The 15,161-nt window shown below is 44.1% G+C and overlaps 1 protein-coding gene across 1 annotated transcript in view; it reads left to right on the top strand.

The window, feature by feature from the left end:
• The window catches only part of DNAH3 (dynein axonemal heavy chain 3), a 176,547-nt gene extending 164,002 nt beyond the window's left edge, over positions 1–12,545 (top strand). Inside the window, exons 55-61 of the mRNA XM_062180013.1 lie at positions 1,261–1,377; positions 5,165–5,319; positions 5,840–6,007; positions 7,587–7,729; positions 9,763–9,967; positions 10,666–10,803; positions 12,107–12,545. Of these exons, the coding sequence (XP_062035997.1) occupies positions 1,261–1,377; positions 5,165–5,319; positions 5,840–6,007; positions 7,587–7,729; positions 9,763–9,967; positions 10,666–10,803; positions 12,107–12,460 (1,280 nt within the window). The 3' untranslated portion in view covers positions 12,461–12,545. The remainder of the gene's footprint in view (positions 1–1,260; positions 1,378–5,164; positions 5,320–5,839; positions 6,008–7,586; positions 7,730–9,762; positions 9,968–10,665; positions 10,804–12,106) is intronic.
• Positions 12,546–15,161: the final 2,616 nt, after the last annotated feature.

A 15,161-nucleotide genomic window follows, 5' to 3' on the forward strand; every position in this document is an offset into this window, starting at 1 on the left:
AGTGTCAATATCAGGAAAATCAGAGGTCCCCTAATTACTGAAGTAATGTGATAATGAGCGGACTGGAGGCACTTCCCCACTTCCCCTTGGCATGTATTTGCTGTCTCATGCACAACGACACAATGACAGTTCTCCAGGGAGTTGTCACCAGGCGATTTGTAACCTTTCAGGTAGCTCTCTTTACATGTGCACAATAATGAAAGACAGAAATACACCTGGGCCATTTGTCTGTGCTGCTTCTCAAAAAATTTTTTTTTTAAAATGTATTACTGTTACCTCTGTATGGCCTAACTTATCATCCAGGTGTTATGGTTATATTACCTTTCTGTCACCTGTGGTGATATCTGGTTCTGTTTAATAGCCTTTAGGTGACCACTGCGGGGAATTCTTACCAGTTCTTTTGGGTTAGGTTGGGGGTTTCTTTCTGGTCATCTTCTTCCTTCCTTCTGCCTTCACACCCAGTTAGCTCCACTGAGCATGGAGGATGAGATAGCCTCTGGGAACACTCCCTCTGCACCTGCATTTGATACATCACATTCTCTTCTACCATTTTTCTATCCATACCAGACCTCTAGAAATCCATGCAAATAGTTTGGCTTACAGCCAACTGAGCAGTTGTGCTTTGTTTTCCGGCACACGAGTTTTATTATTTTAGCTGTATTTTTAATTTGAATATGAATGTTTAGGAGGAAATGAAACTATGTAGGTCATAGGTCCCAACTATACCCTTACGTCTGCTATATCATGCTTGGTTCACACATTTATGTCACTTGTCTGGCCCCCTGTGCATTTATCATTATACTCTTGGAAATGCAAATAGAAGTTCCTTTAAGGCTGGCCATCCAGTTCTCCCATGATCCCACAGAGGAGAATTCTCAAAACAAACATTTCTGTTGTTCAGTCATAAGTACTGCTTCCTAGCTATGTTTTGGTGTTATTTTTGGAACTCTGTGCATTACCACAGTATTCCAGCCAGGCTGAATAATTCTCATTCCATAAATCCCAGGATGTTAACATCTTCCTTAACAAATGGGGAGACCCATTGGAAATTGATTTTAGGATGGATGTTTTCTCCTGCAGAATGGCTCCCACATTGGCAATAAACGTCAAGGCTAATAGTAGGCCTGATGCATGATCATATTCATGGGGCTGAAAGAGGCTCTTGATCCATAATGATGCTTAACTCCACTGGCTCAGTCTCTGAGTGGGATTTAAGAGCCCTCAGCACTGATGCCTCTAATTCTTCTCTGTCTCATGTAGGTTGGAATATTCCTTATGAATTCAATGAATCTGACCTAAGGATTAGTATGCGGCAGATTCAGATGTTTCTCAATGACTACAAGGAGGTGCCATTTGATGCCCTGACCTACCTGACAGGTATTTATGGGAGAAGCCTTGTTGCTGTAAACTTCCAGCATTATATTCCACTCCTGTCTCCATTCACTCATTCAACAAACACTGAGCTCTTATGAATGCTGATCGTCATGCTGGGTATTGTAAAAAAAAAAAAAAAAAAAATTAAGACCGAATCCCTATGTAAGAAATAAATGATAATGTGAGTGATAAATTCAATAACAAAAACATTTATAAAGTAGAAAGACAGCACATGTAAATCTTGGGGTGGAAGGGATATGGTCCTGGAAAATTTTTGAGGGAATGAGTTTTGAGGGAATGAGTAGGTATTTTACAAATCGAAGAAGAAAGGGGTGAGCAAAAGAAACTAGTTGTTTTTACACTAAAGCAATCAACCAGCAACCTTTTATTAGTTGCACAACATGTACTAGTGCATAATACAGAAGAATGCCAATGTGTACAACTTGCTTGATGCTGTCAAGGACCATCTCATGCAGACCCAGAGGCAGGAGACAGAATAGGGACGTGATAAATAAATGGAATATACTGGCTAAAGGTAAAAATGTAGCCCAGTAGAGAAACAGAGGCATCCTCAAGATCACACACAAATCCACGTGTTGGGATGAATCCTTTTCTCAGGTGTGTGGCAGGCACTTTATGCAGGTGATCAGTGCAGTGAGTCTTCACACAATCCTGTGAACTTTGTGTTGCGAACCTTGATTTCCAGAGAAGAAACTAGCTCTCAGCTGTGGGTCATTGGGTCGCCTAAGGGATAGGGGCCATGTCTGGAGATGTTTTTGGTTGTTACAACTAAAGGGGATCGCTGCTGGCATCTGGCGAATAGAGGTCAAGGATGCTGTGAAACTCCTACAATGCACAGCCTCCACAACATGGAGTTGTGCAGTCCACATGCTAATAGTGCCAAGGCTGACAGACCCTGCTTTAGAGCAATTAAGTTCAGTTATAGAAGTCACACTGACCTTATCACAGTACAGTGTTCCCCAAAACAAAACCCATGGACAGACAGTACGAATTCAGTGGATCTTAGTCTGGTGCAAGACATTCTTCAAAGAAGTGGGCCATATTGCTATCATTCCAGACCATGAGAGGACTTCTCTTCAGCCCATGGAATGCATGCCTAATTTCCCTGTGATGTGGTCTTCATAGAGGACTAGCTGCAGATCATAAAGCAGCCCACCCCTGCTGTATGTACCAACCAAGGATAGTCCCTTTCCAACTCTGCCATCAGCATGGTGTAACGAATAGTTAAGTTAAGCTGAGGTAAAAATAGTTCCCTGATCTCATTAATGTAAGACATCAAAGGTCCATTTTCTTTCTATTTTTAAGATTTATTTTACTTATTTGAAGGCCAGAGTTATAGAGAGATGGAAAGCAAGAGAAAGATCTTCATCTACTTGTTCACTCCCCAAATGGCTGCAATGAGTAGGGCTAGGCCAGGCCTAAGCCAGAAGCCTGGGAACTTCATCTGGGTCTCTCACATGGTGGCAGAGACCCAGCTGCTTGGCCATCTTCTGCTTCCTTCCCAGATCCACCAGCAGGGGACCAGATCAGAAGCAGAGTAGCCAGGACTCAACCCAATGCTCATATGGGATGCTAGCATTACAGGTGGAGGCTTAACCCACTGCACGACAACACTGGCCCCAAAAGTCCATTTCTAGCTGACTGCAAAAGATCAATATGAATTGACAGGGATCTCTGCTCATTGTAGCTATCATCAGGAGCACAGTTAGCAAAGGTTCACCATCTCAACATACACTTACGTAGTCATGGACAGAGGGAGAGGGGTTGCACTGAAGGGCTCACACTAGACATAAATGTGTAAGAACTTGTCACTTAGCTCCACTATAAGAGGCATAGAGAAGTATAATCTTTCTATATGTACCTGGAAGGAAAGAAGAACCAGATATAAGTGGTCATCAGAACTCTCTACTAACACTAACCAAAGAAACAGATACAATTTACAGAGTGGTTATGGAGTCAGATGGGCTTAAGTCATCATTCATCATCTGGTTCTTAGTGCTGTAGCAGGGACAATAGAGAATTTAGTAAAGGTATAAGGCATATCCTGGCCACTCCAGGAACTTGCACTCTTGCTATAAAAATACAGATGTAAAGGGGCAGGCATTTGGCATGGCAGCTAAGACACCACTTGGGATGCCCATGTCACATGTCAGAGTACCTAGGTTCGAGTCCTGGCTCCATTCCTGATTCTAGCTAATGCACACCTTGGGTGCCAGCAGGTAATGGCTCAAGTTGAGTCCCTTCCTCCCATGTAGAAAATCCAGATTTAGTTCCAGACTCTTGGCTTTGGCCTAGCCCAGCCCTAGCTGTTGCAAGCACTTGAGGAGTGAACCAGCAGATGGGAGATCTCTGTCCATCTATCTGTCCCTCTATGCCTTTCAAATAAGTTAATGAAAAAAAATTTTAAATTAACATGTATGTAGCTATAAAGAAATGAAATTTCCTCCATCAACATTAAACCGAGAAGGGTATCTCCTGAAGGAAAACTTGCTGATGAGGGAGTGGTGTAGGACCTTGTACCACTGCTGTGTGCTTGAAATCTACCCTCACCGGGAGTTCCTCTTGGATGCCCTTTAGCACTGTGTTGAATTATTGGGAGAGGAGACCATTCTTTCTTTAATATTGTTATTCAGGTACTGTCATAAACCCACTTACAGCTGAAACAAGCTGTAATGTTCAAGCCAAACATTGCTAAAAGCCCAGAGATCTCAACAGGGAGAGCTCCAGATCTCTAGATGGTCTGGCTCAAGGTAGCAGCTTCTGTAGAGCTAAGTTAATTAAAATGGGCTTTCTGTTAGTCCTTTAATTCTCCCTTAAGTGGATACAAGGATCCACTCCAAGACAATGGAGACTCTTCCAAGTTAGGAGCAAGAGAACCCGAGGCCCCTTGTCTCCGCAGCTTGGGTCTTTCTGCCTCCTGTCTGTAGACCCACCTCTTCCTGGAATGCTTGAAACTGAGAACAAGTCTACCCTTTAGGGAACCCTGGTACATGAGCACATGCACACATTTTTTCCCGTGCAGACCTAGTGTGTTGACCTCAACTATCGAATACTAGGCAGCACCTACATGCACTAATACTATGAAATCTGGACCGGCTAGCAAGTGTGTCAGAGTTGATGAGCAGGATGTGATGTCCTCTCCCAAAATTATTTGTGTAGAAATCTGAATTTAGAAACCCCAGTCTCAGAGAATGGTTTTAATGATGAGCAGGTAGAATAGGATGAGGAAAGTCATATGCCAAAGCACTGTATATAGGATGGCCTCAATCTTCTGACGTGTATGTAGTCGCAGTTGTAATTAATTGAATACTCTATGTGCTAAACATCATGCTCAATGCTTTAGAAGCATATCTTGGTTTTAGCCACAACCTTATAAGCTGGGTACTTCAATTACCTCCACGTATTGGCCAATGAAAAGCTGTTATTAAGTGGTAGAGCGAGAATTCTGTCATATCAAAGTCCTTTCCCTAAACCACATTTTTGTAATGCTTTTAACATATATATACACATATATACAGAAATATAACTACATATTAATAGTTATCCTTGGTGGAATTCTTGATTATCATATAGTTTTAGTTTGTCTTTCTTTTCTAATTTCAAATATTGTGAATGTACATTATTTTTGTAGCAACATAATGCCAAAAGGCCTTCTCATCCCAGCTAAGCCTGACTTCAGCAACCCTGCATCCCAGCAGAGCTCTTCATCCCAGCAGAGTTTATTATGACCTCCCTGGGCTCAACTTCTTTCTCTGTTGGTTGTCCCCAGGGGAATGTAATTATGGAGGCAGAGTGACTGATGACAAAGACAGGCGTCTCCTGCTGTCCCTTCTGTCCACATTCTACTGCAAGGAAATTGAGCAGGACCATTACTACCTTGCTCCTGGAGAAACCTACTACATTCCTCCTCATGGCTCCTACCAGGTGAAGGGGGGCTGTCTCCTACCAGGAGAGGGGCTCAGTGGTCTCTATCAGGCTACAGGCTACAGATTACAGGGTAGCCAAGGAGAGCACAGGAGCCTTGGGCTTCCTGACTTGGATCCATAAGTTATTTCCAAAATTCCAGAAAGCCCACAAGGGAGACATTGTTACTGTTTAATGAATACTGAGTGTTTGTTAGACAAAGTCTTTAAATATTGGGTCCATGGTATCAGTGGAAGAAGGAAGGTGCTGCTTGACTCCAAAGCCAACAGTACTGGGAGAACAGAGAGGAAGCCAGGGGTAGTAGGGGAGATGTTCAGCCCTATCCACCTTCACACCACACTCACTTCCCTGAAAACTATATGAGGAAGAACTTGGGATGTGTTCACTTAGTCTGTGTGTGTGTGTTGGGAAGTGGCTGTGACACTGTGACTCCTGTTTGGGTTGGGTCCAGCTAAGCCCCGAGCCATCTGTGGGACCCCAGGGACGCTGTGCCTATGTCAACTGAAGATTTCTTTCCTAGTCTTATATCGAATATCTCAGGACCCTCCCCATCACAGCCCATCCGGAAGTGTTTGGCCTCCACGAGAATGCTGACATCACCAAGGACAACCAGGAAACCAACCAGCTCTTTCAAGGGGTGCTGCTGACCCTCCCTAGACAGTCAGGAGGGAGTGGCAAATCCCCTCAGGTAACTAACTTGGGGCAGGAGACATCATCCAGTCTCTGGAAGTTTTCTATCTTGTGGGCACCCAGGATTGTGGGTGGTGACCAAGAAGGCAGAAAAGCAGAGGCCTGGCAGACCCCTGGTGGGGTGGGGGAGCAAGTGTTCTCGTCTTACTGCTTAGAGTCCTTAAATAAGGCTGAAAGGGAACCAGTATTCCCAATTTGTCCACCATTCGTGTATAACCTTCATGGTTTATTCTGTTAATGTATTTTAAAACTAGCTCTATTTTGCTTTGAAACATTTATTGAAAGAAAAAATCTGCACATTAGAGCTGTAAGTGGAAAGCCAATGTCATTTCCATAAAGTCATGATATCACAAAAGAAAATCAAAGCTAAGCAGTTCTGGAATTCTCAGATGCTGCTGCTGGCCAAAGCCCCTGAGCTGACCTCAGCCTTGCTGGCTTCCTGTTCAAAGGAGAAAGATAAGGAGTGTCTCAGAACTGTTTATTAGCACTGACTTGAGACTCCCCCTCTGAGTGGCATGAAAAGGGAAAAAGGAGAGTCAAAACTTGAAGATAGTAACTTTCTCACTGTGTGATTCAGTCTTATTTATTCCATGTCCTGGAAATACCTAAAAGCATTCTGAGGACTTCTAGCGGTTCCCAGACCACACTTTGTGAAGCTTTGGATGCAGCCTGCCTCCTCAGTCTACAAATGAGAGAGAAACAAATCTTGAGAGAGGAAGGACCAGCTTCAAGTTCTTCAGAAAATCAGAGGCAGAGCCAGCCCCCAAACCATGTCTCCTGACTCCACTACCCCCTTTCTCTCCCACCCTTTTTCTCGTGGTCACCCCCTCTCAGGTGCAGATCTTGCTAACTGAGTTTCTTGGTTTGGTTCACAGTGTCATAAGTGGTAACTGGTATGATGTTAAACTGGCCTGGTTGGTGTGCCTCAATGTAGGGGTGGACCCCTCTCAGTGGGAAGAGGAAAAGAAGTATATGTTCCAGTTTTCCAGATCCTCAGGATGGCAGAGTGGTTTGGATCCCCCATACCTAGGCCTTACTCCTCTTTGGTTCTCTGAACCTATCCCCCTTCCTATATGGCTAAGCCAGGGCTTCTCTTGTTCCTCGCTGAGGAATGTTCTCTGCTGCCTTCCCCAGTGTCACTGGCACCGAGGAAGTCCTGTCCACACCAGGAGCTGGTTCTAAGGGGCTGGCTGAGAACAGACCTTGAAGGAGTGACCTTGAAGACAGGAGGCATTTTGCAGAGTTCAGTGCTACCCTGAGGCCATTTACTTAAGCAGGAATTTCCTGCCTGCTCCTCAGGCCTCCGCTCCAGGGGTGAAAGCAGGGCTCTCATTGCTGAGCGCTTTCACTTTCTGGGCCAAGGAGATATTCTCCTCAAGGCTGCAGGTGTAATAAGTGCTCTCCTTCTACCCTACCCCCACCTCCAAAGGCAGAATGGGCATCTGTAGGGCGACTTCTCAGGAAGGCCTAGCAGAATGTTTACAAGGATAGATGCTCACCACTTCAGGTTTACCCAGGATAAGCCATGGCCTCTAGGTCTTGTTTCTCATTTGCATCTCTACTGCCTACACTTTAAGGAAGTGGTTGAGGAGCTGGCCCAGGACATACTCTCCAAGCTTCCTAACGACTTTAACCTGGAAGAGATCATGAGGTTGTACCCGGTGGTCTATGAGGAATCCATGAACACAGTCCTAAGGCAGGAAATCATCAGATTCAACAGGTGGGCTGGATGATCTTGCCGGATCCTGGGAGTTGGGAGTGTGAGGGGTAGGATCTATTGGGCAGTGGTTGAGAAGGATGCTTGATAGGGGGTTGCTATGCAGTGGAAGTGGTTTGCCCAGCCCATGGGGAGAGATACAAAGAGGGCCACCCCAGGATGTGTTGGCTCACAGCGACACTGCTCCCTCTGTTCATTCTCTCCCACTCACTCATGTGACATCTGTAAAGTCAGGTTTAAACCAGTGCCAAGCACAGGCCCATGGTAAAAGTTGTTATTAGAGCCATGGTTACTGAGCCTTTGTGACACACAGGGATTCTTGCACTACGCATGGTCCTCATTCAGAACACACAATTTTGCAGTTGAGAAAATTCATCCTGGCTTGAGGGGGTGTAGTTCCCCCTTGTCCAATCACACACTGGGCCTAGTGGCTTCCCTCCTCTGCTACCCATTCTCCCTTGTGGCCACTGGAGCTCTTCCCTTGGTGGTTGCAGGCCTGTTCACTAGCCTTCCACTGGCCACTGAAATACGAGAGAACAGGGTAATAGCAATCTTATTTTCCAGTGACGGTCAAAGTTAATCACTCTGATATTCTCCCCTATTACCTTTTCTTGCCTGTTCTTCCACTGGTATGCGAAGCCCAGGATGATTATGTGACCATTCTAATTAAGGAGAATGTGTTCCTTCTTTGGATATTAAAACCTAGAAAAGTTGTTCATAGTTCATCGTTTTAATAATAGAAAAAAAATTTTTTTTGCAAGTAGGAGCTTAGGTGTAAAAGAGCTGTGCGGTGTGATCCCTCAAGGTAGTGAGTGGCTTTGCCCCATGACTCATCAGCACACATGCACCAGATGTTTCAACCTGAACTTAACTCTATGTGAAGGTTCTATGGATGCACATCCAGGGACTCCTTTTTAAAATTTTATTTTTTGCCCTTGGTCCTTCCTGTGTCCATTCAGCTGAGATTCTGTGGGCCTTCAGAGATGACAGGCTCTCTCTGCTGGAAGATTCTTTGGCACCCTCAGGTGACTTCCCTCAGGGTTTGGCTAAACCTCAAACCACAGAGGCCAGAAAAGAGAGGCAGATGATCTTGGCATCTCCCAGACTGCCCTTCAGTTGCCTTTTCTTGGGTGTTGCACCTCATAGTCTATAAAAAGAATAACTCTGGCAATGTGCACCAACAGCCCTAACACTGTGCATGCCCTTTGACCCAGAAATTCATTAAATAGGAATATATTTAAAATTTGTTCAAAGTTTGGTATGGACCAGTGTTCGTAGAAATGTTGTTTATAATGACAATACAGAAATTATACATTCCAACACTAGGGAGATAGTAAAATAAATGAAACACTTTATAGTCATTAAATAGGACAGTTTAGGTCTTTAGTTATTGGAAAGATATTCCCTATATGCTAAAAGGAACACATTCAAAAAGTTAATATAGCATGATCCTGTTAAAAATATTTGTGTTTACAAAGGGAAAAAAATTTTACATTGTCTTAAAGTTATCTTTAGGAAGTAAGGTAATGGGTGATTTAACTTTTCCTCACTTAATAGTTGTACACTAGTTGTCTGACCTTTTAAAAGGGGAAGTTAAGAGAGTCACTACTTGGAGTCCATGTACTTGGGTAGAAAGAGGCCCTGGAAGGGCAGGCATTTGGTACAGACATTAAGACCTAACATGGGATGCCCGCATTTCCCTAGCAGAGTGTCTGGTTCAAATCTTCACTTCACTCCTGATTCCAGCTTCCTCATAATGCCCTAGGAGGCAGCAGGTGATGGCTCAAGTGTTTGGGTCCCTGCCAGACATGGGAGATCTGGACTGAGTTCTTGGTTCTTCACTTCAGCCAGGCTCAGCCTTGAGTGGGCATTTGGGAAGTGAACCAGTAGATAGAAGATCTCTCTCTCTTTGTCTTTGTCTCTCTCTCTTTCTCTCTCTCCTTCAAATAGGAATAAATATGTAAGAAACAGAAAAAGTGGGAAGAAAGGAGGGTGGTCCCAGGAGCCAGGCTCAGCCAGCTCCTTTATTCTTGCAGGCTGACCAAAGTGGTTCGCAGAAGCCTCATCAATCTTGGCCGAGCCATCAAAGGGCAGGTCTTGATGTCCTCGGAGCTGGAGGAAGTCTTCAACAGCATGCTTGTGGGTAAAGTTCCAGCCATGTGGGCGTCCAAGTCCTACCCATCACTGAAGCCGCTGGGGGGCTACGTGGCTGACCTGCTGGCCCGCCTGGCCTTCTTCCAGGTACCTGGGAGGCAGGGTAACTGGGCACCTGGCATGCTCATTCAGGTGAAGAGGACATTCTGAAATGGCAGATTAGAGGCAAGGGGAGTAGGGCAGGAAGCCATCCAGCATCCCAGACCAAGCACCTGGTCACAATCTTCCCTAGGGGCAGGAGGGAGACTTATCAAAGCCTCAGGAAAGATTCTAGCCCAACAAGACAGGAGCAAGAACCAGAATAAGTGTCATAAACTGGTGGCTCATGGGCCAGATTTGGCCAGTAGATATGTTTGGTTTGGCTGTCTGGTAATTTAAAAAAAATTTTGAGCTAGTATGTAAACATTGGATTTTTACACACAAAAACTCAGATGCTTGTCATGCAAAAAATGAAAAATCTAAAACATTGGGTCTACATTCTTGCATGGCAGCTGTTTCTGGAGCTATGTGGCTATCGCTCAGTTCAGACAAGGCATGTAATTCCCCACCACTCTCTGTTGTGTCCCTGACACCAGCTTGAACCTGTGCTTTTCTTAAACTGGAAATGTCTGTCTTTCTACCTTTTATCAAAAATAGAAAGAAAGAAGATAAATTAAGAGGGCTCTGCCTGTTTCAGGAAAAATGAGAAAAGCTTATTTCTTTATGGGACTCGTTTATATTACCTGACTTGGAACTATCTTTGATGTGTTCTTAATATTCAAATTTTGATTTCTGTGGCTCTCCAGGAATGGATTGACAATGGGCCCCCTGTGGTCTTTTGGATCTCTGGATTCTACTTCACACAGTCTTTTTTGACTGGTATCTCTCAGAATTATGCTCGGAAATACACCATCCCCATTGACCACATTGGATTTGAATTTGAGGTAGGGGTGCTTTGGGCTAGGCCAGCTCAAGGGGCCAACCAGATAAAGCAGTGTTGCCTACTTCCTTATAAGTTCAAACATTTACATGTGTTAAGGCCCAAATGATTCTGAGTTGGTATACATGTCATAATGAGTATGGCTTACAGAGGCTTCCAAAAGCTATTCCCTGCAGAAATAGAGGATTCCCAAGGCTCTGTCTTTATATATATAAAAAGGAATCTTTCCAGAGAAAACTACCACCATTGTACCAAAAAAAAAAAAAAAAAAAGCATCTACCCATGCTATCTATTCAACATGGTAGACTCTTCATCTAGAATGCTAGTGCCCTCAGATAGTCCTTTGCTTGGAGTAAAGTCAAAGGAAAAGACAATATTCAAATTATCACTCTGTCTGCATATGGAGAGGAAGGTAAAGTGGACTGCTGTCCAGTATTGTAGGTTTTTTAAATTCTGTGTATCCTTTGAGATCTAGTCCAGAGATCACAAACTGGTTGATTGTTAATTTAGTTTATGAATGATCTTGATGGGACTTGGAGGGCTATGTTAAGACAAATTGAATACCATAATAAACTAAATAACTAAGAGACTCTAAAACATACTTATCAAAATTAACAGAAGAGTTTGTATAGTAATGGATATTGAGTAAACATACAAAAATTGGGGGAGGCATTTGGCATAGTAGTAAATACATGCTTGGGATACCGAATACATACTTGGGATTGTCTTTCTCCAGCCCATTGTCTGCTTTTACCTGAAGGAATTTTAGTATATGAATGTCTGAATCTAGATAGTAATATCTGGAACTCACTCACACAGCTCATCAGAGACACTTTTTGTATTTCTAGGAATTTTTTGAGCTGGCTGTGGGTTAGTGGTTTGAAATCAAACACAATAGAAGCCTTTTATACCTCAGAATTTGACAGAAACCACAAGTCAAGGCTTTATTTCCCCTACTCCCATCCCCAGTCTGCCTCTGAATATGAATCTAACCCCTCACTTTATAGATCAGATCCAGAAGGGAGGGGTTTGTGCAAGGTCACTAGGTAGTTATAGTGTATGTAGCCTCCTGGCTCCTATAGTACATGTTTGTGCCCGCCTTATAGAGGGGCAGCATGATGACTAGGACTCAGACCTGGCCTGTGAATGGCAGCCAGAGATATTATCACAGAAGCTCCACTGTCCTTGGAGATGCATTCTGGCAGAAGTAGACATTGCAGCAGATTGCACTTTGGGTATCAGAGCATTCCATACTCCTAATACTGCCCTATGCAGGCAACGGAACTCATAGCTTTCCACTCTTCCAGGTAACCACACAAGAATCTGTCATGGAGAATAACCCAGAAGATGGGGCCTATATAAAAGGGCTCTTCCTAGAAGGTGCTCGTTGGGACAGGAAAACAATGCAGATTGGAGAGTCTCTCCCCAAAATCCTCTATGACCCATTGCCTATCATTTGGCTGAAACCTGGGGAGAGTGCATTGTTTCTGCATCAGAACATTTACGTGTGTCCTGTCTACAAAACTAGTGCCCGGAGGGGCACCCTCTCTACCACCGGCCACTCCACCAACTACGTCCTCTCAATTGAGCTCCCTACAGATCTGCCGCAGAAGCACTGGATAAACCGCGGGGTGGCCTCGCTGTGCCAGCTGGATAACTGATGCCTTTTGTCTCCAAATGAATAGTAAAAAGCATTTCGTTTTCCACTACAGCCTCACTTTCTTTTCCTGAGAGTCACATGGTATGATGATGATGGCAATGATGAATACATTGGTAGACCAACTGCTGTGAGCCAGGTATTTCACGGCAGCCCTATAAAGTGGGGGTCGTCGTTATTATCCTTATTTTATGGCTATAGAAAAAGTGTTACAAGAAGGTAAGCAATATCTCCCAAAGCAAGCAGCTACCAAAGTAGAATTTAACATTGGCAGTGGCATTCTTCAACCTAGACTATGGTCATTTGGCTCAGCTCCCCTGTGATAAATGTCCTCCTATTAATTGTCACAGTACTTCAGTCACTTCCTAGTCTAGCTACATGGACTAATGGCAAAAAGCTTAGGCCATGCTGATTTGTGATACACTGCAGAAGTACTTCTCACAACATTCTTATGCAGTAGGTATTATCATAATCTTCAAAATGCAAAAATGGAGATTTAAAAAATTAAGTACCATTTTACAACTAATTAGTGGTGGCACTGGGTGGGACCCGGTTGCTTTTCTGTTAACCCACACAGATGGGCTGACATTTCAGGAAGAAAGGAGAGGTAAGAGAGGCATATTTGTTGTATGCTTACTGTGTCAGTATTTGTGTCATCATGCCTTCAGATATCTCACTTCATCCTGTGTTGGGAATGGCTGTCTCGCCCTCTGGAGGCTCAAAGAAATTAAGCAACTTGCTTAAGATCCCCTACCTCCATCTGATTGCAGAGCCAGGTTGTGAACTGAGATCTGTCTGGCTCTTGAACTCGTGCATTTTTCACTGCCACACGCTGCCTTCCTGCCAAAGCCTTGGCTATGTTGTGATGTAGAATCTTAGAAGAGATATGTAGCTCCAACTACGCAACCGAGTCCAAGAACTTTCAATCCCTGGGGCCAGCTGGAAGAGAATCCTGAGGGAGATAAAAATCAATCGCTCGATGAGTTACTTCTCTGCTGTCTCGCTCCAGGTGGCTTCTTTCAGGGCATGCCATTGGTCTCCTCACAGTTGAACAGTCATGAGGCTATCTGAGAGTCAGTGTGCCTGGCCTAGCTTTTCTGCCTTGAAGAAATTTCTTCAAGGAGAAATCTCTTGACAGAGGGTCTCTAATTTTTTCCCTAAATGTGGGAAGCTTCTGTGAACCAAATAAACATATTCAGAAACCTTTACTTTCAGTTTCCTCGTGGTGCCTTCTGATTGAAGGCTCTGAATTCTGAGATTAGCAAACCATCCAAGTGATCCTAGAGATAAAGCGGAATGAGAAGTTCTTTCAGTCTTGCTGGGGCCATGAAAAGACAGTAAGGAGAGCCAGTCTCCTTCAGCTCGAAGCAGATCTAGCTTAATAGTTATTTTTTTCTTTTTAAATAATTTTTCAAATATTTATTTAATTAGTTATTTTACAGAAAGAGAAGAACAGAGAGAGAGAGAGCGAGAGAGCGAGCGAGCTCTTCCATCCACTGGTTCATTCCTCCCAATGGCAGCAATGGCAGCCTATGCTGGTCCAAAGGCAGGAGCCAGGAGCTTCTTCAGGTTCTCCCACATGGATGCAGGGACCCAAGCACTTGGGCCATCTTCTGCTACTTTCTCAGGTGCATTAGCAGGGAGCTGGATCAGAAGTGGAACAGCTGGGATTGAACGAACACCCATATGGGATGTTGATATTGCTTTACCCTCTGTGCCACAAAGCTGGCCCCTATTTTTTTTTCCTCTAGAAATAAACAACATTTTCCAATGGGGTTAAAGACATCAGAATGAACAGATAACTGGGACTGGCATACTGTTCCAAGTAAGACTGTTAGTCACATGAGATGGAAAGATGGTTGGGATCCCAAATCTCTGAATTTTGGACTGGTAGGTAAGTCATATTGCAGGCTATAAGAGAGCTGGCAGTGAAGGGGTTGCTAAGAGAACAACTGAATTTTAATTACAGTTATCTAACCCCAGCTCCAGCAACAAAAAGCTGAGTGAGGCAGGGAGTGTCTGTATCCTTCCTCGGGGGTCAAGGGACAGAATGTTTTTGTATGATGGATTGAATTTTTGTAATTTAAAAAATTCCCTCTGCTTTGAAGAGATTGCCCTAAATTTAAGGTCATTTTCTACTGGGGCCAATGTGGTAATGTCTCCTCCCGGGAAAAAGCAATATGCTCTTCAGAAATCATGGGGAGTTAGAGGCTGGAGTCCTGGGGCAGAGATGGCCAGAAATCAGCTCGGTGAGACACTGCAGGCTCTGCCTATAAATAGCTCAGCAGATGACATCAGACAAACCTTGTCACCAGGCTATTCCTTGCTCTTTACAAATCTAGCTTTTGGGTAAACAGTTGTGCTCAGTCCTTGTCAGCACTGGAAGAAAATTGCATTGACAGAGGGATTGTAGGGAAGGCAGGTTCTACCTTTTAAAGACAGAAGATGGGGATTTTGTAGTTTGGAGGAAAAGGCTATTAAAAACAAACACAGAGTGGGAGTTGTGGCACAACAGTTTTTAAGATGCTGGTTGGAATGCCGCATCCTGAGTCCCCACTCTGGCTTTCAATCCAGTGATGTGGATCCTGGGAGGCAGCAAATGACAGCTCCTGTGCGTGGGTCTCTGCCACCCATGTGGGAGACAGGGATGGCGTTCTGGGATTCTGGCTTCACCCTGGCCCAGCTCTAGATATTGTGGGCTGTCT

Source organism: Lepus europaeus, chromosome 21 (assembly GCF_033115175.1).
Source record: "Lepus europaeus isolate LE1 chromosome 21, mLepTim1.pri, whole genome shotgun sequence".
In the NCBI taxonomy this organism is placed as follows: domain Eukaryota; kingdom Metazoa; phylum Chordata; class Mammalia; order Lagomorpha; family Leporidae; genus Lepus; species Lepus europaeus.